Consider the following 24,221-nt stretch of genomic DNA (forward strand, 5'->3'; position numbering starts at 1 on the left):
ACATGATGCCGCATACTTCAAATAGCTTGGCCCAAGACAGAAGAAATTTGTGTCAGTTTTTCAGGAAATCAGATGGGCTAATCCGGTGTTTTCTGGTCCTCAGCCCGACATGTTTAAATATTTCCCTCTTTCAACACACCTGACTCATCATCAAGCTCTGCATTAGCCTGATAACTTATTTCAATCAGGTGTGTTGGAAGAAGGAAAGAGGGAAGAGTGAATCATGTAGGACAGCAGAGTCTAATGACTGATCTGATCGATGCAACCTTGACATAAAATAGGTTTGAGACCATGTTGAACGCTAACAGGTGACTCCTTTTTTAGATTGAACTGTGGACTTGTTGAGGAACAGGAAATGTTTTTTTTCAGTTGAATTCCCACACTGAATAAATGGGTTTGTGGGGCTTGGTTAGGCTTGCCTGCAGCAGGTGAACATGAGGGAAAGGCCCGGTGTGTGACAGAGTCCTCCTTCTCTGTGCACGTAATCGTGTTTCCCAAGATGAGGGACATGTAAGCATGTCAGTAAATCACTCCAGGAAGGAAAAGCTGAAAAAAAAAAAATGATTTTCTGTGCTCTCAGCCAGTGGGCACAGCAGTGGAGAACTCACCTTTCATTAAAGCAGTTTTGAAATCTTTTTCTTTGTCTTCCAGTTTTGACTCAACTTAGCAGAAGGTACTGAACCACTGTGTCTAATATGTTGCTGTGAGCGAGTTCAGAAAGTCAGCTAACTCAAGACATCCGACAACGCTTGACGTGTTTACGCGAGGCGCTCCCTTCTGACAGCGTCTTTCAACGAACAGAGCTTACAGTGCGTGGCTTATAATCTTCTCAGTACCAGCAGATTTGACTGTAAAGTAGGAAGATCAGTATTAGTTGACAATATAAATAAATGTTTGAAGTCATCAAGTCATCACACAAATTCAACAAAAGCCATATTTAAAGTTTAATTATCCACGGTAATATGAATTTGTTAAAAAATATGTATTTTGAATAGGTGATCACATTCAGTGTGAATGATAAGTTTGCTTGCAGGATACATTTCAAATGTAAACTGAAAAACAGAGTAAAAATTCAAATCCTCCCTTGTATAATACCAGGAAATATTACACATGGTTATGAAAGCTTTTCAGTAATCATTTTAAATTAACTCATCCTTTGATGATGTGGCAGTATGTACACACCCATTGACAGTGAGCCATTCACAACGAACACACTTTGGCAGCCTTGAAAGAACATAAGTATTTGTTGACTTTGGAAGGCCGTGAAAATTCCTAAGTACGAGCCAATGAAATGAAAAATAGAAATAAAAATATAAAATATGTCCACAGCTTCAAGTTTTTAGTAATATCAGACTGCTATGGATCATTATCGCAATGAGGAAGTCACCTTTTTTGCAGTTTTTATCTGTTTGACAATGTAAATGAAAGGCATGATGTAGAAGTGCTTAAGTTTTGATTCTGTTGGGTGGTTTTCAGTGGATGGCAACTGATGGTTACCGGTCTACAAGTCCATGTGAATTCAGGAATGCCAGCTCGTCCTGGAAATCCTCTGTCACCTGCTGTCAGTTCAAAATAGCTCCACCCCACATAACTTTGCTTAGACTAGAGAACATTAAAAGAAATGATGTACTTAAGTATACATAATGTGGGCAACCACAGTGTCTCGCTTTTTACTGGTCTATTAAAGAATCCGCTGTCCAAAATCTTATGTGGGACTGCCACATAATTAAAAAGCAGCATTCAAAATTTAAGCTATTCGCCTTTGTATGGCATCACTTTTAATGAAATTAAATACATGTGAATGACTTGGTTGGACGTCTGCCTCGGGGAGTGGCTTCGATCAGGGCTCTGGGATGGCCGCCGGTAGTCCGGGCCCCGAGGGCCTTTCCAGCCTGCTTCTGGTCTTCTCAGGGGTCAGAGGTTATATACGCATGATCACTGTCACATTTGCATGATCACGCTCACCTTTAAATAATCTTCAATCACTCTCCATATTCTGCATGTGGACTCAGTTACCTAGATTTCTTGTGATGTGTTGGGCTGATGGTTATGTGTAATGGGCCTCTCCTGATGCTCTGGTGTAATTCCATACCTTAATCCTCAATTTGCACGCCCCAGTTCACTACCAGCTATAATCTCGAACAAAAGTCCATAGGATTCCCTTTGTCATATCTTTATGCAGGTGCAGTAGCCGGTCGTCTGGAGTGTCAATGTCAATTAAAGACCGTCGCATCTTTTCACTCTCTTCCCTCTTTTTTTGTTGTTGTTGTTGTTGTTTGCTTGTCTTTTCACTTGTTTGTTTCGTTCACTTTCTGACTCTTTACGTGCCTTTCTGTCCCCCTGTCAGGTCCAGCAATATCATGCATCAGTACTCAAAATAAATAAAATGAATTAAGAAAGCATGTTAACAAGAGGAGCTTGATACTTACAAGCTCCTCTCAGAAGAGCAAATCTACCGGGCACGTAACAGCAGCTAGACTTCCATTCTGCTGCTTCCATGCTGGACAGGACAGGTAATAAATAAAAAAAAAAAAAAAAAAAAAAAAAATGATGAATGTGTCCAGTAGCTACATCCAGTATCACTGAGCTGACAATTAATTTGATGTCCTTGTAGAATGCATATTTCAGTATAAAAATCGCAACAACAAGTAGGTCAATGATGTTTTATAAGTTTTGTGACTCATTAAAAAAGCACTAATGAATTAAAGCAGCTGTGCAACATGAAGTGACATTACTATTTAATGTGCACATTAGATGCGTCTCAGAAAACCCTCCAAGCATCCACTGACGTCATTTAAAACACCACCCTTGTACAGCATTTCAGGCTGGGCTACTTAATTAAGCAAGTTTCAAATTCTGATCATACATGTATGGCTGAGAGCTGTAAAGAGAGTACATCAAGGTTTAACTGTTTTAGTTCTCTAAAAAAAAAAGATTTCATGTTTGTTGTTCAAACAATTTAACACTTCAAAATCTACAGCATGTTGATAATAAAGCCAATGAATCATTTGACCAAATGTTTTAATTTGTTTCCCTGAAATATAGATGTACTAAATATAAATATTAAAATAAATCTACTGTATAAGATAACAGAAGACATATGGGGTCACCAGGCTTCACACACTGATAGAAGGTACACTTTCATTCTGTCATGTCAAACTTGTTGAGGATGTTGTTATATAAAAGTGACTTGCCCGTGTCCAAGCCTGACGACCGCTCCTCCGCGTAGTTCATCTACGGGGAACTGATCCAGAACCTGGACCAGACTGTCGTGAGACCGGTTAGTTTTACCCTACTGATGATGTGTTGTTGCAGTAGTAAATAGTAAAGTGAGGCCTCTTTAAACAAAGAGGTGCAGGTCATAATTTTCACCAAAGTATTTTATCATTTCTATTTTATTTTATTTAGTTTATATAAGTTTCTGAAAAAGTCAAAAAGTCTCTATACAATACACAAATTTATGTAGCATTTTCATGCATCTGAAAATTAAACCTGGTCGGTACTGACCCTGACAGACGAGGAAGGTGATACATAAAGAAACTACTAAAATCATTCATCAGTGGAAAGCTTCAGTTTATACAGGGCTGTTAAAGTCAAATATCTGCTGCCATCTTCTGGCCGCCTAGAAATCTGTCTTTAATCAGGAATATTTTCTGTTTGCTTGTTTATAAATCTGGTTCTCCATGTGTTGGAATTTACACCCATTTCGGGGATCAGAGAACCAGAGGCCTCTTCACTCTTCAGAATGTGACTGATAGCGCTCCCTGTTAATTTTATGTTGTCTGAAACCTTGCTAAAATTGTAGATTTTTTTCTTTGAAATTCTAATGTCGTGATTGTATTTACTTCTATGCTCCTAGTAATTAGCAGAATTCACTGGGGATCAATTTCTCATAATTTTTTTAAATGTAAACTTTCTTGAAGTTGACTTGAAAAGACCAGCAGTGAAACTGGAATTTTTAAAATGCATTTATGAATGTCTGGTCAAGTTCAGTATATTAGTTCAGGGGATACAGGGGAGGAGCAAATCTATTCAGAAAGTCCATCAGAAGGTCTGGATCAATCAATTAATGAAATTAAACTAAATAAATTAAACTGCAGTTGAATTGAAACAGAAACTGAAGGGTTTTTGATGACCCGGCTCGTAGTGCGCATGCGCACTGCGGGCTTTAGCGCCCTGATAGGCTGAGACGCTCAATCTGCGTTTCCGGAGCGACTCGGACAACAATAACACTGCTGTTTGTTTTTTAGGAGGATCATCTGCGCTTCATTTCCGTACTCTGCTCCCTGAAGACATGGCAGCCTCGGCGTTTGTCCTGCTGATCGTGGCCCTGTCTTTTAGCTCCGGTAAGGTTTATTTACTATATCAGCATCCTCTGGGCCCTTCGCCATTAAACCTGCCGCCATTTATATTAATTTCTGAAAATAACTAATATATGATTAGGATTTAGGATTTCAAAGAATCACGGCAATTTTTTTTTTAAAGGAACTAACATGTTTCCAACCCATCCTCAACCAATTTAATTGTTATTCACTCTAGTTATATCTCTATAGAATTAAATAAAATCCTTGTGTCATTTCTGTTTCATGTCTGGGTGTTGGCACTGAAGGATCCTCCAGGCTCATCATCGACCCTGTGTCTTTAATCAGTCAGGCATCTCTGGTAAAGCTTGATAAAACATACATATGGCAACACTACTTTACAGATATATTTGTCTACAAAGTTGTTTCCCTTGCTATCTAATCTCACTGTCCCTACCTGGTATGGTTAAAATGTTATACATATGTTCCTTCCTCCTTTTTAGACTGTGGATATGTGTCCAGAATGCAGTGAGATCATTCAGCTGTCCACTAACATGATTTCCAGCAGTGACACTAAGGTAAAGCAACCCACTGATCAGTTTCCACCTACTTTCACTTCACTGTTTTCTCTCCTTTTAGCTGCATGGGCTGGGCAATAAAGAAACGAGAAGTAACACCAGTCTAGAAATGTGTTAAAACAACTTTGTACTCAGATATGGCTTTCTTCAGATATGGTTTTCTTCATAGTAAATATGCAAAATGTAACAGCACTAAAAACAACATACATGTAGGAAGAATTAATGTTTGAGCTCTGGATTTCGATGGAGCCTTGTGTAGGAAAAAAAATTCAGACTTCACTTTCTATAAAATACAAAACTAACTACTGTGCATTTGCAGGAGACTGTGTACAAAGCCCTGCATGCTTTGTGCCAGCGCCTTCCCAAAGAACAGGCGTATGAATGCGAGGCTCAGCTGAAGACTTACCTACCAAAGGTCCTGCAGCAAACACCTGCACACCTGGTGAGTTGACCTTGTTTAGATCTCTCATCATACAGTCATCTTACAGTCAAGTCGGCCCCATGCAAACTTGCAGGGCTCTCAATCATCCATCATCATCCATTCAGCTCTGTGAAACTCCTGTAGATATTTTTTGTGTTTCTCACATTTTTCTATTATATTGTACATATGTCTGTGTTAAATGTATATTTAAATTATATTTAATTCATATCTCCTGTTATTATAGTGTAGTTATGTGCATGTCCTAAAAGTATATTTTAATTATATTTAATTTTTCTATGTATGGTTGGGCTTTGTAAATTTTCACATTTTACATTTCTATTCCATTTCTATTTCTTTTCTCTGTGCTGCTGGAACACTGCATTTTCCCCCTGTGGGACAAATAAAAGACTTTCAAATCAATTCAAATTCAAATCATTCTAAATTATTCAGATGTTGCTGTGTGATAACATGAGACAAAGCACCAGTCAAATTTGATTTGTAACTGTAGATAGCATTTCTACATTTGCAAAAGAATAATAAAACACAATAGATGTATGACAATAGATATCTGTACTTCCATTTAAAAGCTGCCTTTAAATGATCTCTATGGCTGTAGCTCTGTCACTTCACGTGACTCACTTTGCACCAATATGGTTCCTTCTTTCTGTATGAAGATGTCATTTAGAACCTTCCTGACTGAGGAGTTTGCAACAATGTATCGTTTTAAATGACGTCATCATCTAATTTGACCTAGATATGCAAATGAGCCTCTATACAAATTAGAAGATGACGTCATTTAGAACGTTCCTAAGTGAGGAGTTGACAACAATGTATCAGTTTTAAAGCTTTTTTTTTTGCAAAACACAATAAAGTGCATCATATTTAATCATTATTCATTTAATGTAAATATTAACAGTATTTCACATTATGCACTTTCATTTAAATCATTTTGTCACTGTAATATGTATAACACAACTCACCATTCAGTTCAGTTCAGCACCAATAAGTTCCTTCTTTCTTTGCACAAACTTCATGTCAGCTCAAGTGGACTTCGCAGGAGGAAAAACCAGGCTGAAAGCAGTGAATTACTGTTTCATAGCAGCGGCGCACCAGACAAATTTACCGGTATTTTTTTTTTCAGCGTGAGAAATACAATGTGTGATGTGAGTGTGTGACAAAAGACCGAAATGCGTGACTGTCAGCTCAATGCCTGAGACTTGAGAGCCCTGCGAGTTAGCTTGGGGCCGACTTGACTGTATCTCCAATAAATAACACATCTAAAGATTTTATATTTTTGCAGAAACCACGAGAAACCTGTGAGGCTTTTGGACTCTGCGCTTTGGGCAACAAGGAAAAACAGAAACTTCTCCACTCTGAGACCGATAAAGCAGAATCCAGCTCTGCACTCGCTTCTGAAACTAAGGTCAGTTTGAGAAAGCAGAAGCATAATATGAAATAACAGTGAAGTGACTCTTTGCGTTGCCATTTCTTGTGTTTTATAAACTTGGCCCTCATTTCCGGATGGTCTTTCTGCAGGAGCAATTCAATCCGGTTTGCACCCTGTGCCTGTTTATCATAAAGAAGCTGGAGACTCTGTTGCCTCAAAATGTGACTGAGGTACGTCTTTCAATATTTCATATCAACACAGCTGCACATGATTTCAAAGTGTGACTTCTTCCATCTCTTCCTGCCCTTCAGGACACTTTGAAGGAGCTCATGGGGGAAGTCTGTGATCTCATACCAAAAAGCTACAAAGACCAGTGTGATGATTTTGTCGACAAATACGGCGTGGAGATCGTGGAGTTTCTTTTGTCCTCTGCCGCGCCTCACACCATCTGCACTCTCCTGCACCTCTGCTTGTTTAACGAGCAGCCCGTTCCAGGTTGGTCTCAGTCTTGTTCGCCTCCAGATTAAAGCGGACGCTCACGTTTCCTCAGCGTCACTAAGCAGGGTTAACGTTCCAGAGGTGATCAAGCCCCTGGACTGTGAGTCCTGTCGCACCCTGGCCGTGCTGAGCCGACTGCACCTCGGCCTCAACGCCTCTGAATCTCAGACTTCTGCCTTCCTGGACTCCGTGTGTGACCTTCACCCCCGTGCCATTCCCAAGGTCAAACTAAAATTCTTAATCCAGCCATTTTTTAAAAAAAATAGTTTTTAGTTAAATAATTTGAGGTTATAAATCAGGCATCTTTACAGACGACCATGTCAACATGAAATGTTTTTACTGTGTTTTAGTGTGATGCCTTCACCAGAGTCTATGGCTCACAGCTGCAGAAGGTTTTGGGAAACCAGATGGACGCTCCACATGTTTGTGAAGTAAGAATGATGGAAAATGACCCATTGTAACTAAAGGACAACAGTGAAAATTCAGATGGGCCAAGGCTTCAGACAGAAGTTACAATTCTGCAACACATTGAGTAGTCATAGTGAGAAACCTTCAGCAATGTTGTAATCAGCAGTTTTCAGAATCCACCTACTCTTAAGTCTTACCTACACAACACGCTCATAATCTGAATCAAGTGTTTCCATTTCATCTCCTGATCACGTGGTTCCTCTGTCGATTGTGCTGCAGAAAGTGGATCTGTGCATCGCCTCAAAGAAGGTGGAGCTGCTGGGGAAGAATCACTGTACTTGGGGACCGAGCTACTGGTGCAGAGACATCGAAACTGCTCAGAAATGTGGCGTAAGTGAAAGTCATGACCACTTCTAGTTCTGCTCCAGAAAGTAACCAACCTGCCAACCAACCTGTTTAACATCTTTAAAGCCTTCTATTGGTTTCTATGTTTAGATTATTTGCAGACACTCTCGCTTTTAAACAGTTTAAAATAAATTCTGCAACATGTTTGACCTTATTCCTGTTTAATCTGCAGAATCAGGCCTTCTGTGAGAGATACATGTGGAAGAAGAATGTGTGAAGCACCCTGCAAAGCCGACTGCAGCGTTCAATTTAGGAGCGCACGATGACTCACTTTCTTCAAATGTGATGTGTTGACAAGCAATGATATTTTAGAAATGTTACGCACTAACAAGCTACTTAGTTTCCACGTAAATGATGAGTTTCACATGCTGTTGTTGATGTCCATGAATCTCTATGATGAAGTATTAAGGTTTGCATGAAGTCTTACAAAACTGAGGCTGGGCTTCAGTCAGAAATTTCTGTTTGTGCTGTGATTTGTGAACATAGTTAAGATTATTACTGCAGATGCACTATGAATGTGAGAACGTGTAAAAGCCATCAGATGAGCTCTTATATCTTAAATGGCACCAGAGAACTACTTCACCTGCTCTATAATTCTTCTGATGACAATCCTGGACTCAGATGACCACATAGCAATAAATCAATAAAACTTCTGAAATGACATAAAACCAAGGTTGTGTTGGTAAAATGTGACATGCAGTCAGATCTGTGGATTATATCTGGTTTATTAAGAAACTTCAACATATTAAAAACATCAAACTGTGAAGAAGACATGTCAACATTTACATGTGTTTGCTTTTTTTTCTGAGATGTACAAAATGTCCAGATGTTCTCTTGAAACTCTCAATGCCTGATTGTATAAAAATCACCTTGGAGACCCATTGTAAATCCAAATAAATGACCAAAGGTTTGCTGATCCACACAGAGAAACATTCCGGCTCACTTACACCCCGGCGTGGTTGTTTGTGTCATCCTGATTCTCTTGTCGCTTCCAGATCTGGGAGGGAAGAAAACAAAGGAATCCTAATTAAGTTCATATATTGACATAATACAATCCTTGATGTATTTTGGACAAATTGGACCAACAATACTCAAAAATGTAAATACTTTAAAAATAAATACATATAATACAAAGCATTCACATAAAGTCAACGTCTGACACTGTATTAGTGTTGGTAAAAGTGATGGTAAAACAGGTGAAAAAAGCAGAACTTCTGCTTACAAGCTCTCTTCCTTACTTCTAGAGCACCACCTGTCTGCTGTTTGACATGAGTGCATGATAGAGCAGAGAGGGCAAATCCCGTGTCTGGATGTTTGACGAAAGAGACCATTTTCCAAAAGACTTGCCTGAATGTAAGCCTCCGACAGTGTGATCATCTGAGGGAGGATGTCCGTCACCTGCAGGTCCTGCATCTCGTACCACTTCCCGGTTCCCTGGTGGAACAGCGTCGATGCAGTTACTCATCACCGGTATTTGTTTAGAAAGAAATAACAGATCTATTTATCGATGTCTGTGCAAAACTCACGTGATGCAGAACGTGTATTCTGTATGCCCCCTCTGTGGGCTTCCCATCATGCACCACGTTTGCAACGAGGTCGTATGTCGTGTTTTTCTCTGTAGCTTGAGCTTCTTCTGTCAAGTACTCGCGGAGGTCCACATTCCTGTTGTGGCAAATAGACGGTAAGTGTTACGACTGACAGAAACAGAGTTATGTAATCCATTAATAAGAACCATTCATTTCCATGAACAGATTCACTTCATGTCAGATATGAACACTTACGTGATTGGGAAGTTGACGATTGTGGGATTCTTTTCCACAAAGAAGTTGTTCTTTGTGAATCTTTTGATGCAAAAGATGAGGTACGGAGGCAGTTTGGTCAACTGGAACCTTTTCAGAAAATTTTCCTTGTAGGTTTTGTATTCCTGAAAGCGAACGAGACACAAACGTAATATATGGTGACACATACAACATCTTTTAACTGTGTGGCGCTCAGATCAAACTGAGGACTTTTTGTGGGGATTTCACTGTACGTCAAATACTCTGCTGAAACATGGTATTTTTCCTTTATTGTGCCTGTAACTGTCACAGTGAGATGTGGGAGACTTGTACCTTCTCTGTGCTGCCATTGAACTTGCCCAGGATGTTGAAGAGGGGGACCTGCGGGATAATTAGCTGCTCTTTCTCATCCTTGTACAGCGGCGCTGTGGGGAGGTCAAGGGTCAAAAAGAGAAAGGTAGACTCGGACATCTGCTCCTGGTATTCCTCTGTCACAAGCAAAGCCTCCTTCTCCTCCGGTAGCTGAAATAAAAAAAACATGGATTAGTAATAAGTATAGAAAAGGCTGTAAAATGATGAGGCTGACTCCAGCCTCCATCCTCCACTCCACCTCCCATCCTAATCTTTAAGATGGACAAATAAACATAAGCATGAAACTCACTAAATCTGGGTGTGGAAGTTTCTTTGAGAAGATCCGCATGGAGCCCTGGAATGCTTTTGTAATGATTGCTGTGAACAGAGAAGGGGAAGATGGCACTGGTTAGCTGGTGTTTATCTTCCAGTGCTAAAGGAGTCTACATTTTACATCTTACTACTTATTTAGAACAAATACAGTGTATTAGTGCATGCTTTTTTTAAGTATCACAACAAATACCAGATTAGCGTATATTAAACCTGATCATTTTAAGTCAAAACACTGAGCCTTTGGACACTCACATGGCTTTTTCTTCGTTCCGCCGAGAGCACCATGGAGAGCGTTCAGGAACCACGTCATAAAGTCCACAGCATCCCCTAAAACACAGGGAAGAATCAATCAGCATTATGATCAAGTCTCTAACACATGCTGCAATTCTGAGGCATCACACAAACTTGTGGATGTTTGAAGGCTTACCTTGCTTGGTAATTTGGAAGTTCTTCTTGCTGCACAACACCACTGCCTGCAGCATCTCATGGGGAGACACGTGAGCCTTGAAGTTTCTCGGATTCCAAAGTTTGCGCATCAGCTCACCAAATCTCTGCACCAACAGAAACATAATATCCCCCGGTGGCCTGCGGATTCCTCTGTAGTTCTCCTCCTCCAAGAAATAGTTTCGCAGAGGTGGAACGTTGGAGAAAGCCTGAGATAAAGAGGCAAATGTTGATGTTTTCGACATTATTTAAAGTCTATGTAACAGTGGCAGCGCCTCATACCTGTAACACCACATTGGCATAGTCATTGGCTTTGATGTTGTTTAGTCCAACAATGCCTGGCAGGTAAGTTGTGCCATCATACGCTCTGTAAAGTTTACCCTGCTTGTCCAGCCCAGCGATGTGCTGTTTGGTGAAAGTCGGCTTGAGCACATACTGTAAAAGAATGTGGTCATCAAAACACAATGCTAAATGCATTTGCATTTCATCAGTAATGCCACAATAAACACTTTCATATGTTGAAAAAAAGTATAGAATATTCAACATGTAATTACATATGACCCAGATGTGACTTTTGATTCACTCACATACAATTGAAACCTTTAACTCAGGGAGTAAACAACACGAACACTTTATCTGGTATGGTCAAAAATGCAAAGCAAAACATTGAAAAAACTACTTAACTTACCGTGATGTCTTCTAGAGAGGAGTCAATGATCTCGTAATTATCAGGCAGACAGTAGAACTTGAGGGTGTGCAGATTGAGGAACACATGATGGGTGAACTGCACACTGTGAGTGTATGCATGAGACTTCAGGCCTCTACCTGCAGGACGGTGCACATGAGTGAGCCCAAAAATAAACCACGGTGCATAATCGCAGGCTATAAAGTCAACTTAATTAAGTTACCAACCTTGGAAGTATTTCCCGCATATAAGACAAGCATATACGTTGATGTGTGACAGAGAGATGGAGCAGAGCTTCTCAAAATCAAAGTCCAAAACACTCCTAAAAGACAAACAAGTAGTACATCAGAATGAGGTAGAGGAGGAAAGTCATGTCGTATGTCATATGTGTATATAATACAATTGAAAACTGTGACTTGCCTGTTTATGGTGTCAAGATAAGGGCAATGGCGGCTTCTTCGGTCTTCTACTACTCGTCCCCGTCCTATTTTTCTTGCCACTATAACAAGAAATTATTCATTAAAATAGAAATCAAAAATGTTGATATTTTTAGCAGAGTTAGCAATACATGGTAGCTAGCTTAGCATAGCTAGCTTAGGGACGTATGTTTTCCACACCAAGGGTGCTTTGGAGGGGCGGTGAATTTCAGGAGAGGCGGTAATTGGCAAGCCGCATGTCAAACCAGGCGAGCCTGTGTGACAAATCGAGCGCACAAAGCGGCTAAAGCTACAGCCTGACCAAACGTACAACTGACGACAAGTGAAACTTACCTCCATCGTCATTATCGTCGTCGTCCAAGTCAATCTCTCGTTCTCGTTTAACAGAGACCATCGTAATCGTTGCCTGAATGATGAAACGACAGGCAAAACACACATTAAGTTACACAGAAGTGCTGAATGGTTTACACACACCGAGCGCCTCGAAAGTCGCGGTGGTTGTATGTCGCTGCAGCCGAATGGCAGACTAAAAACTAACCCGGAGTGACACCGATGACCACATCAAGCCTTCATCTGCGGCTTAACTAAATCAAGGTGTATATCTTTAACCTCTGAGAGTAGGATTTTCAACATAAAGGTAATTTCCTCTTTATATATTGAAATGATTCAACTCTAATGCAGAAATGTTCTGTTCTTACCAAGTTTCAAAACTCCGGGAGCGTCGGGATGAACCACTATTTACCATTAGCTAGCCATGTAGCTTTTTGTCGGTACACACGGCCGTGATTGACCAAATTTCGGCTCATTTATTCACAAACCCACTCACTGCCTCCAAGCTGTGCACTGCAATGGATATTTTAAAAGAGGACGGGGTCCACGAGCTGAAATACAAACCCGGAGGCCGTTTGGACATGAGCCACGGCTTCCTGCACCATATCCGGAGGAACCAGATTGCGAGGTGATTTCCTGAACAACCTTTAGCTAAAGCTAGCAGGCGACACGTAACTGTTTACAGTATAAACAAGAGATAGATTTGACCTGCAGACAAAAGAAGATTCAACGTGCAACTCTGCTGTATTTAACAAACCACAAAAACATGCTTTCACTTGGCACACTGTTGAAAAGAGACCTGGAATTATAGTATAACCAGGCCATGGTCAGTGGCCACTGACTTTACTGACCCAGTTAACATTGTTCATATACTGCTGTAGATCTCATACATTTATAAAGTAAATATATCTATTGCTTAACACACATGCTCTTACCAAAATACTTTTACTGCCACGAGTATTTCTTGATATCTTAAAAAACATCATACACAGTCAACAATAATCGCATGAAATTGAAAAATCAGATTTTGAAAAGGCTTTTCCACTAAGATAATCAGTGCTAAAAAGATACGAATATTTCACATCCATCTTTTATGAAAGTCTTTTTCGGATATATCTTAAAGTGCATTTTACATCTAAAAATCTTTTTTTTTTTTAATTGACCTTCACCTTTATTTTAAGAGTTGATTAAATCTTGGCAGAGGTCAATGGGACTGTGAACATGTTCTTTGAGCTAATCTCTTGAGCACCCAGTGGAAATGTCTTAAAAATCTGACACACTGAACTGTCACTCAAAGGAGAGCTGATCATGCTTTAGTGGCCCCAAATCAAGTCTCTCCAACGCCATACGTTCAGTGCAGCATCATGTGAAAGCCTTGAGGTCAGGCGTTAACCCTTGTTGTATGTGTCGATATTGACCCCATGGTATGATACTCATGTCACTGTCTGAGTGTCATATCATATCTATCAAAGGTCAAGGTCACTGTCTCACAGCGGCATTTTACCAAACAGTGTGCTTATCAGTTACAGCATGAGTATGGTATGATCAGGGATCAGCTGATTCCATGGCATCACGCCTTTATTTTAATCTTACTATATTAAAAAAAAAAGATTACATCCTAGATTACATCCCTTTCATAATCTGTCATATTTTGTTTGTTCAAGTGTTACACTTTGTTTTTCTTCAAAGAGATGATTACGACAAAGAAGTAAAACAAGCCAAAGAGCAGCAGCGGCGAAGACACACAACCACTCCCAGACGACCACGTCGACCCGACATCCAAGTTTATCACCCCCGAAGACGACGTATGATCAGTGTCCTTTGTCTCAATCTTTCTTCTGATGACCAGACGCTACCTGCCAGTGACAGTGATGCATGCATGTGCTTCTTTTGTAGATGGATCCGAGCCAGGAGCCGGCGCTGACGCTGAAGAGTGGAACGAGAGCGGCTCAAGCACGGAGACGGAGACTCAGGGGACTGAACTCTTCTGGCTCGACTATCAGGCGGACTCTGGCGCTGTCACGTCCTTCATTGTGCACAAGGTAAATAAACATTCTCTTGTTTGAACATTTCGTGTTTGGCTTTTCTTTATTTCATCCATTCTCCCTCTGCTTCTTAAGGAGGATAAGCCAGAGAAGGTGGTGGGTCGAGTTGCAGAGAAGAACATCCTGAACGCGGCCATGAGGGCGGCTCTGGAGGTTCGGATCCGCAAAGAAATCGACAAGCGGCGAGACAAACGCTGAGAGACGTTTCACGCTGTAGAGACTGAAGACGTGCACCGAAAGGAGCGGTGGCTCATGTTCAGCTCTGCGTTCGTCCGAGGCGTCACCGCTGTGTTGAGGGCGAAACGAGGCCACTGGGAACGTGTACAGTGACCGTGAGCACAGCTCTAAAGGGACGAAGCTGTCTTCAGTTCAGCAAAAGGGAAAAGGTGTTTGCTGGTCAGTTTGGTCGTGAGCTGACTATCAGGTCATTACATTTTACACTCTTTGGATCATCATAGTCTTGAGTCACAACATCGAGGACCTTTATATGAGTTTTTAGACGTGTTTGTGCCAGGAGTCGGTGTCCTGACCACATTTCTCCATCCAGCATGTTTCTTGTGTTTACAAAGACCTAGTTTTTATAGGACAGATAAAAGGTTTTTTTTTATAAAAATGCTCTCAGAGGAATATTCATCTACCACAGATATACAGAATGTTTTTTGTTCTTTTTATACAAAGATGAAAGGTTTAAACAATACAGCAGTGTCGGCAACTGTGTTTTGTAGGTTTCCGTGTTTTTATTTATTTTAAGTTGTTGATAGACTTTATTTTTGATACTATAATATTTTTTTGAGGATGCTTTTTTAACAAGAATATATATGTACATAAACCCTGTTTTTTTTTTCTTTTTTTTTTTTTTTGCTGTCCAGTTGTGTGTGGATCTGAACCTGAACAATGTGAATGCATTCTTGATGTCCCTATGAACTAATCTACGTGAAATGAGGTTTGTTGACCCTTTTATTGTTATTCTGAAAAATCAATTGTTTGGATTACATAAAATGTTTGGGTAGCAAAATTATATTAGTTTCAGTTTTTGAAATGGCTTCACACCTTTCCCTCAGCAGGTGGCAGCATCAGTCAGCTGTAGAACTCTGCAGGCCAGTTTGAGTTCACCCTCCAGCCACCACAACAGAGATGAAGCCACTGAACAGCCATGGATTCAGTTTTTATGAATATGCAGGGGTTTTTTTGTTTTGTTTTTGTTTTAACAAACAGATGGTTACCATAAACTCTAACACCACAGGGCAGCTTTTAGCTGAGACTGATGCTGCCAGTGCCAGCAGTAAATCGTGAAAAAAATAAGTGAAATTTAGTGTCAGAAGCGATGGGTTCACATGAAGTTTTGTTCCGATGCCACCGGCAGACCTCGCATACATTATTGTCTCTTTTTCTTAAAGCAGACTGGTCTTGTGACCTGAAAGCAGCATTCCACTCTTTTTGAAGTGCTACCTCCGGGCATCACCCCTGGAGTACGGATCACGGCTTTGTGCTGCACTTTGTATCTTCTTACTGGAACGCTGCTTAATTAGTATCGGCCTGATTTTCTGCTTGGAGCAAACCAAACAAGTTTGAACCAGTGGGATGAGGGTTAGGCCGTCTTCCTTTAAATTCTATAGATTTCTGAGAAACACGTGAGTATTGCTTGTGAATTTCGAGCAAGATGAAGCTTGTGTTGCTCAGAGGTCACCAGTAATGACAAAAACAAACTCCTGTTTGAACACTTTCAACAGGATCTAGGTTAAAGCTTAAAACCTTACAGGCTAAATAAGTTAAAACTCAACAATCCACTTTCCCCATTCGCACTAAAATGTGCAGAATCGTGACCCAAAAAACCAAGTTATCTTAACATTTGGACAGAGAAGCTGCACCACAGCAGAAGCTTAACTGATTGTTTTCATTGATGCCTGGAAAACCGCACAGTGTGTCCACTGACCACATGGCTGGCGAAGGCTCCTCGGTGTTATGCAAACCCTTTTCAAGAAGGAGAAGGTCCCTCAGAGTCATTGGTGGAGCAGAGACACTCCCCCTCAGACCCTCCACGCCCTCCTCCTCACTCACTTTTCATTCCTTGTTCGACACGTGACCCAATGTGGCGAGAGAGACCCCGATTCAAATCATTATCTCCAGTTTCACTATTTTTCAATTGGCTGGAGGTGACCCAATCACAAATCACACCTTTGCACCAACCCCCGGATCAGTGTGGCTTTACATGAACAAATTATGTAACACACCCAGCAGTTTTGTAATTTAACACTTAGACGCACTCTGTGTGAAATTTCAGGGAACTCCCATTCTTTAGACTGAATTTGGTCATGTTTGAAGATAGTCTGCCACATTACATCAAGGACCTATATCATTAATAGTTTCTGATTGATATTTTCCAGATCAAGGTTTTATTGATAAGGGTTAAACCCCCCACAAAAACTATCATCATGTTCTCTCATATCGAGTGAACAGGTGACGTTCACCTGTTCCTGTACTCATTCACACCGACGGTGGCAGCTGACATGAGAAATGAGGCCTGTTTGGAGGAATTTGGGGTCCTGTGCACAACGAGAACAGGACAAGATGAAGGTCTGACCCACCAACTGTAGCATTGGAAGACAAGAGTTTTTCCTGTCCAGTATCAGTAATTAGTGGTCTTTTGTTGCAGTTATTGACTTTCTGATGTTTTTCACGCAATAAGAGATTATTTCTGTTGGGAACTATAAGCAATAATTAAAAAAAAAAAAAAAAAAAAAAAACATTACTTGTCTTGTGCTGTCAGGGAAACTGTGCAGTGACTTTATAACATCGACCTGTTGAGTTTCGCTGGATCTTTTTTTTTTCCTGAAGATTTAGAAATCTGCTAATGAAGATCTGGAGCTGCTGATAATGCAAAGCTGTTGAAGACAAAAGTGCACAGTTCCTGCCCCCCCCCCCCCCCCCCCCCCTATTTGTCCTGTCAGCTAAATGTCTTGTCAACATTCGCATCCTGTTCTTGGGGAATGTTGCTGATCTCACTTGACTAAGCAAACTTAAAGACAAGCGTTTCATAACGTATCGTAACGTAAGTTGGGTGTGTATGATTCTAAAGTCTGAAACAACACGAATAAAAGTTTGGATCACACACTACGGACACAAACAAAGCTGGTAGTGAAGGAGGTTCATTCAAGCGGCTGCGCGTTTATTACTTTCAAGGTATTGATTAAGCTGAGACCTGCTCTCGTCTCTCAGATCCTGCTGATTCATGTCATGTCAGGGCCTCCTGAATTTAACCTGTAGAGTGAAGAAGAGGAAGGACCTGCAGTGGGTGGAGAGGGTGACAGAGGGCATCGTAAACAGACCATTCCTTTTCTCCAGAGGTGTTTGCACCACGACAAAAGCAGGCCAGGTGTTTTATAAAGGTCCCTGCCCACCATCCTCCCCCTGTTCAGCTTGCGGCCCTCTGAACAAACTACAGATGTTTGTTATTTACTTTAAGAAGCGAATGTCCTTGATGTTTCTGAAGCAATTTCAATTAATCACATTTTGATTAATATTCGAACATGAACAAACAAGACAATTTCCCCAAAAATGAAACAATTGGTGCACAGGAGAAAACACTGTGGAGTGATACTGAGTGATTGATCACATCCAAAATGCTGCAACACAAAGTCTTTTTTTCAGTTCTTTAAAAAAAATCACAGTGGGGTAAGAGCAAGAACCAGCGAATATTGCATCAGCTGTCATTTAATCCTTCCGGTTAACCAGCTGACCTTGTCTGGGGCAGGTGGTATTTCTGCCCTCCTCACTCCGACCACTGATTAGAAAAGTGGAAGCTCCACGAGACGAGATGTCGCCTTTTCATCCACTTGATTATTTAGTCTATCTCTGCTATCACTGTAATACTGTTAGGTTTATACAGCGGTCTGTTTGGTCTCATGTGAGAAACCAGCCCATACATCTCTTTGTTGTGGGAAATTGTCTCTCTGGTCTTTTTTTTTTTGTTTTTTGTTATGGAAAAACAAACCATTCGGCGAATGTCCCCAATGCGCCACAATCAACTAAAGCTCTCTAACCAGAGCTTATAAGACTGCAGGGCTAGTGGCAGTGCTGTGATGATCACTAACTCACGTTTGAAGTTTGACTTTAAAAACAGTTTCCTGAAGAGTTTTTGTATTCCTGTTTTTTTTAACAATAACCCTGCCATAAACCTTCAGTCAGTGCTGCAGAGGAGCGGCAGTGGCGGGTGCTGTTGTCCATTCAAGGCTGTGGGAGAGCAAACCCCCTCCAACTTTCAGTTAAATATAGATGTTTGGTCCAGGCCCACGTGGGAGTGGAGATGCACAGCTGCTCTATAAAGGATCGCTGGCTTTGATCGCGTTAACTGACCGGATTCATATACTGAGGCAGCTGTGATGTGAAGGGATTTCCACATTATCTGAGGTTACAAAAGAGCATTGCCGAAGTAAAGGTCACTGATGGTCGACGGTCATAGTGGAGAATCATGAATACTAATAAATTAAATGGTATTCTTATACTGGAAAAAATAGCTAAGTATGGCCAGAAATCAGAAAAATAATATGGTGAATCCCAGCTTTAAATTTACTCATGACACTAACACTGGAAATCTTTTCTGCAGCCACCAAATCGCCCAAAACACACAGAACAACTGGCAAAGTTGGAAACATTTTCAGCATTAATAAACCGAAAACAGCTTGATACCAAGCAAAACAGTGACGGCTTGCTTCAACATTTTAACAAATGTTTCAACAGATGTCTCCATGGGCTTCAGTGGGATGAATCAGATAACATTCATTTAGGCTTCCTAAAGAAAATTACAAAGTTGTATTTGAACACAACAAACACAAAACCCCCAAAATTCCAAAAATTCTGTGGAATTGTTACTTATTTTTCATCTTTAATGTGCAAAAGTTCACCAATCATAAAGTGCCGCATATCACCATTTGAAAACATACTCCTTTCTTGGGGTTTGTCTCCTGCATAAGATGTTCTTGTCACTTCAACAATTCTAAAAATGTGCCTTCTGACCCCGTGTTTCAGGACTTTTCTGCAGGCCTTCACGCCTCTACTACCTCTGCTCCCCCACCTGAGGGTGATAACTAATTAGTGTGGTGCCCAAACTTATCTCACGACATATTTCTTTCTTCTCTCTGACATGAGTGCAGACACCTGTGAAAAACCACAAATGAACCTAATTAAATGTGCTTTTTTTTTCTTACTGAACACAGTTTTTTCTCCAGAAGTGATAGTGAAAGTCAGAGTGTTGCTGCTGCCAAATATAATCACGACATGTAACTATTTCAGACAGACAATGAATCTACTCGCTGTACATTTCACACTTTTTGCCTCTTGAATGCTTTTAATGCATTAAGCACAGTTAAACCACTCCTTTTTTTTATTTTCAAATGAAAGACGCTAGAAAAAAGTCAGAAGTATTTATAAGGGCTCCGGGTTTTAAAAGTTGGCTCTTGTGGACCACACTATAATTCTACACAATCTATTTCACTTTTACTACCAATCATTTCTCTTTTACTGTTGTTCCTGACACAATGTGCCCATTGTGTCTTTCTCATTTGTGTAGTGGGAGAAAATATGTAACCACTTACTGATTCAGTATAGCTTTAATTATTTCAAAGATTTTGAGGACACCAAAAGTCTTAATGTTTTTAACTGGCACCCAAAATTGTATCTCTGTCTCTGAACACAAATCAGTGAAATGGAATGAAGGAGCAGCGAATTTACACAAATCAGGTCTTAACTTCATCAATGCATTAAAAATGTAGTAAAAACCTTCTACAGGATTAAAAAAAACTACACATTTATTTCAAAACATTATTTCTTGCCTCATATATAATAATTTAAACAAGCAGTCTCAGCCACCAGGGATGAACCTTTTTTTTATTTTGCTTGACATTGAAAGTACTGTATTGAGACAATAATAATAATAATAATAATAATAATAATAATAATAAAAGAATTTGCCTGAAACTATTTGGCAAACCATAAAAAGTATTTTCAGACGTCTGACATTTGACTGGGATTTAGAGAAAGTATACATTCAACCAGGAATGTTCTTATATGCTTAGATTCACTGTGCTCACTGGAAGTCACAAAAACGCTGTTTTGCTAAATAAATAACAAACAAGAGAAAAAAAACTAGTTAAGAAAAACTACTCAAAAGTACATGAGGGAACTCATTTCCAAACAATGACCTGTGAGTAAAACAGGCAGCAACATGATGATTCTCAAGGAGTATCTTTCGCAGGTCTTATGTGCCTGTGACCCCTATGGGACCAAGCCATCCTCAGAAATATTTTACTTTACTTTGAGATTGTGACAGTTCTTCAAAACCAATGTTACAGTTTCATCAAATTGCTCAAATAACAGATTTCTAAGGAAATCAGAGAGATTCTAAAGACGAAACACTCTCATACATCCTGCCAGATTTGGTACTCTGCACTAAATTCACTATAAAAGGACTGAAAACTCCTTCATCCTGTTTCCTTGTCAGACCTGGAAGCTGCTGTTGAGCTGGACTGAACTAAAAGAGAGCATCAAACATTTTGGAAGTAAATTAACAAATAACAAGAACAAGGTTGAAAGTATGGTTTGATCTTTGAGCCCAATGTGCAAGTCTGTCAATGGATGTGAAAACCATGAGTAAATGATGAACCATTCATATTTTAAAATGTTTGTGGTTGAAAGTTCCATATCATCATGGAATAAACAGATAATGTGTCCACCGCAAATATCAGCACTGGAGAAAATAACCTTTTCCAACATGGGATGAAGTGTTATATCTCCAAGAAGTATGGATGCTCCTGCATTGGAAATGTGGACAAAGGAACTGCTGAATGGCGTTTGACTAGAACGACTGACGAATGTCACCAAGGAAGGACTTCGACAAACTCTGGGAACCATGCATGGCCATACTGACAACACCGGGACATGCAACCTGGTTAAAATCATACACCTGTCTTGTACTGTAGGTAACTGTGCGGCAATAGATTCAGTATTTTATCAGCAAGGGTTACAGCAAGGTGGTTATAGCTGCAGTGAGGAGAAGTGCATCGCACCACAGGGTGTAGCTGATTCTGGGCTGTGAGCATACATTCACTCAGTGCAGCAGACCGTGAAAACAAAGGCTTTTTTGTGAAATGGGATCTGGTTATAATGGACCAAAAATAAAAGCCAACTCCTAATGCAAACACTTGGCTTAAAGTGTTTTAAGTTCTGCCTCCTGTTCTCTGGGTTTGAAAGTACGAGGCACGGCTGCTGATGCCTTCGTCTTGGTGCAGCGTTTTGGAAGCCAAACGAGGAGCCAACGGCCAATCGCCACATGCCTCTCTGTCTGGTTCACTTCACCGCGATATCTGTGCAGCGAAGGTTTTACTTTTCCTCTTGGCTCACAGGATCAAGAACTCTACCTTGTTCTGATGTTCTGTACGTGTCCCTAACATGTTGAGCAGATGACACTCGGCAGACTCTGGGTCACAGAGTCAACACTCCTGCTGTGTCTGTGTCTGTTTGTGATCTCTGCTTCCGAGTCAAGGTACATTTGACTCGACGCTCAGGTGATTGCTTCTGTTTACCTCAGTCCAATCACGGACGATGTCTTTCCTGACCTTTTCACACAAATGATCTGAATGTTGGATCCTGTTTGGGAAAAGAAAAGCCTCTTTCAGTCCATTCACTTTGAAGCAAGTTAGCAAAAAGAATGCATGTGTGGTCAATATACTGTTTTCCGTATTGTTTCAGTAGAGTCTCCCTTACAATAAACATTTTGATTTGTCATTGTTTTATGTAACCTAGTTTTGCAAATGTAATGTTTTTATTACATCCGGTCCTTTCCCTTTTTTATTATCCGGCTCACTCTCGGCACATATTGTTTAATGAGTAACAACAAACGTTAATAATGAAACTAGTGTTTCAAAATGTGTTGCTCCGACAGCAATCAGCCAACAGCAGCGAGCTCCTCCCATCATGCCTCTGTGGATCTCAGCCCGGTCACACCTGGACATGGTCATGCTGACTTACAGCTGCCTTTTATGTTGCTTCATCCAACGCTGAGCCACTGGGCGCTGGCGCACGCCCAAGGTGACGAGGCACTAGTCCACTGCAGGGCAAACACAGCCACAGCACTGCTACGCTTTTCTGTTCTCACCGACGACTTTATATGAAATAAAGTGATAAAAGCAGAGAAAACCTTCTTTTTTTTCAAGTGCAATGATCCAGAATCCTCCACAGGAGGCTGCACCACAGCACAGGGCTTTGAAACACATGAAAACAAATACAAATAGCTGTCACAACATGTTGTCTACAGTCCCAGCGGAGGGGTTTTTCTCCCGCTGGGTCAGACTTTGCTCCTTTGTTATCCACTGCAAAGAATGATGACATTTTAAAACCCTGTGTCCTGATTGTTTCATAAATCAAACCACTTTATCATGAAACCAAATATGGCTGTGCATGCACAAAACCTAAACTGTATTACTGTTTGTCTCTCTTTCCCGTCTCCAAATCAGCAAAATCGTTACAGACATGTGACTGAAGAGGGTTTATCTTTTGAAAAGATGTTCAAAAGTGAATTTCTCAAAGATCAGCATGTTTAAGCCCCATAGTTCACTGTTTACTGCAGAATCTATCTTTGAGTCCCATGGCTTTCTAAAACAAGATAAACTTTGACGTTCTATCGGCTCTCAGGCTGCAAATACCGAGAAACTCCTGGAGTTGACCTCGCTCTAAAGTTCAGCCTGCCCTCTTGGTCCCGAGTATACCTGTCAAAGTAATATCACGCTGACCTTTCAGTCAGGCGTGGACGGCCGCCCCGGGCCAGGATAACCTGATCAAGAGGAGGGTCAGCTGAGGATGAGAGGCTGCAGCCGGCACCGCTCGGGGCAGCAGCCGACCGAGGAGCGCCGTGTGAGACGCTCCTCGCTCCACGTACACTTCTGTACCGTCCCTCCAGCTGTTCCCCCTCAGGTCGGACACACCAGCTGACAAAAACACTGAACTCTGATCCACTCTGACAGCTGCTCCTTTGGTTTCTGTCACTGGTTGAAGATAAAAGTCCTAACCTAACCATCTGGGTAAATGTGAGTCTGTTGAATATATAGAAGCCGAAATTAAAAAGCTGAGCAGTGAAAGATGTGTAGCTCTCCTGTCATAGTGATCTGTGAATGAAGGTTGATCATTGTCCTTCAATAAAAGGATGAGACTTTAACCCTGCAATGAGGCACATGTTACGTAACTCAGAAGCAACCACTAGGTATTGCTGGATAATATTTCTCCATTTATTCATAACGTGGAAATGGATTTCTGCTAAAAATAATGCAATTTTCTCACGTCACATAGTTCTAACAGTATAATGTTTGCTTGCAAAACAGTAGTGCAACTATAGGTTATCAGGTGCTTTCTGTGCAGTTAAAATTCAATATATTGTAACACGCATTAGTTCTACGTACAGATAGCTTCACAGATGTTTTTCCCAACAGAGCATCTGCTGCATCAGCTGAGAGACAGAGATAATTTGTCAAACCAAGAGAAATCCGATGTGCACTGGAATAATTTTCATACTTTTTTTGAATCCTGGAACAGCACCAGCTATATTAACATTTATCACAACTACAGAATCATTTTTGACTATCATTAAAATCAGCATTCCTGGTCTTGATGAAATGTGGCACAATGTAGAAGTCACCAAGCAGTCCCTTCCCCTATAAGGAGTTAATGTCAACCCAAAGCTAACGACCCATCCGCAGGTCTTGGTATTTATGGCCTTTTGCTTGTTCCCGACTGGCTCGCGGACGGTCTGAGGAATGATACGACACATCCAACC

At 40.7% G+C, this 24,221-nt stretch overlaps 3 protein-coding genes across 4 annotated transcripts; 2 read left to right on the top strand and 1 right to left on the bottom strand.

The window, feature by feature from the left end:
- Nucleotides 1-4,179: 4,179 nt before the first annotated feature.
- On the top strand, nt 4,180-8,920 carry sftpbb (surfactant protein Bb). Its single transcript, XM_030105093.1, has 11 exons — nt 4,180-4,346; nt 4,610-4,662; nt 4,805-4,879; nt 5,199-5,321; nt 6,601-6,723; nt 6,837-6,917; nt 6,999-7,182; nt 7,265-7,407; nt 7,536-7,616; nt 7,873-7,983; nt 8,171-8,920. Exons 1-11 carry the CDS (start codon nt 4,295-4,297, stop codon nt 8,213-8,215), a joined length of 1,071 nt encoding a protein of 356 aa, XP_029960953.1. The 5' UTR covers nt 4,180-4,294; the 3' UTR covers nt 8,216-8,920.
- Nucleotides 8,863-12,863, bottom strand: usp39 (ubiquitin specific peptidase 39). 2 transcript variants are annotated; one of them, XM_030105092.1, is made up of 14 exons: nt 12,725-12,863; nt 12,360-12,432; nt 12,010-12,088; nt 11,817-11,911; nt 11,593-11,729; nt 11,187-11,339; nt 10,888-11,113; nt 10,713-10,787; nt 10,438-10,505; nt 10,110-10,298; nt 9,780-9,922; nt 9,525-9,660; nt 9,346-9,432; nt 8,863-8,995 (listed from the first exon to the last, which is right to left on the bottom strand). In XM_030105092.1, the coding sequence occupies exons 2-14, from the start codon at nt 12,418-12,420 to the stop codon at nt 8,942-8,944; spliced, it is 1,503 nt and encodes a 500-aa protein (XP_029960952.1). In that variant the 5' UTR covers nt 12,421-12,432; nt 12,725-12,863; the 3' UTR covers nt 8,863-8,941. The 2 variants fall into 2 exon arrangements, with proteins under 2 accessions (XP_029960952.1, XP_029960951.1); XM_030105091.1 differs by lacking the exon at nt 12,725-12,863 and having other exon boundaries at nt 12,360-12,537.
- On the top strand, nt 12,851-15,436 carry c12h2orf68 (chromosome 12 C2orf68 homolog). Its single transcript, XM_030105094.1, has 4 exons — nt 12,851-12,984; nt 14,046-14,161; nt 14,253-14,398; nt 14,477-15,436. The coding sequence occupies exons 1-4, from the start codon at nt 12,875-12,877 to the stop codon at nt 14,597-14,599; spliced, it is 495 nt and encodes a 164-aa protein (XP_029960954.1). The 5' UTR covers nt 12,851-12,874; the 3' UTR covers nt 14,600-15,436.
- The last annotated feature ends 8,785 nt before the right edge of the window (nt 15,437-24,221 follow it).

Source organism: Salarias fasciatus, chromosome 12 (genome assembly GCF_902148845.1).
Source record: "Salarias fasciatus chromosome 12, fSalaFa1.1, whole genome shotgun sequence".
NCBI classification, from domain to species: domain Eukaryota; kingdom Metazoa; phylum Chordata; class Actinopteri; order Blenniiformes; family Blenniidae; genus Salarias; species Salarias fasciatus.

Bases quoted from the DNA above. Each gene is read 5' to 3' on its own strand.
- sftpbb (XM_030105093.1), top strand. From the start codon at position 4,295: ATGGCAGCCTCGGCGTTTGTCCTGCTGATCGTGGCCCTGTCTTTTAGC. The intron at 6,724-6,836 runs GTCAGTTTGAGA...GTCTTTCTGCAG, and splicing joins CACTCGCTTCTGAAACTAAG to GAGCAATTCAATCCGGTTTG. The intron at 7,617-7,872 runs GTAAGAATGATG...ATTGTGCTGCAG, and splicing joins ACGCTCCACATGTTTGTGAA to AAAGTGGATCTGTGCATCGC.
- c12h2orf68 (XM_030105094.1), top strand. From the start codon at position 12,875: ATGGATATTTTAAAAGAGGACGGGGTCCACGAGCTGAAATACAAACCC. The intron at 14,162-14,252 runs GTATGATCAGTG...CTTCTTTTGTAG, and splicing joins TTATCACCCCCGAAGACGAC to ATGGATCCGAGCCAGGAGCC. The intron at 14,399-14,476 runs GTAAATAAACAT...CTGCTTCTTAAG, and splicing joins CGTCCTTCATTGTGCACAAG to GAGGATAAGCCAGAGAAGGT.
- usp39 (XM_030105092.1), bottom strand. From the start codon at position 12,420: ATGGTCTCTGTTAAACGAGAACGAGAGATTGACTTGGACGACGACGAT. The intron at 11,912-12,009 runs GCAAGTCACAGT...TTTGTCTTTTAG, and splicing joins TATCTTGACACCATAAACAG to GAGTGTTTTGGACTTTGATT. The intron at 11,730-11,816 runs GTTGGTAACTTA...ACCGTCCTGCAG, and splicing joins ATGCGGGAAATACTTCCAAG to GTAGAGGCCTGAAGTCTCAT.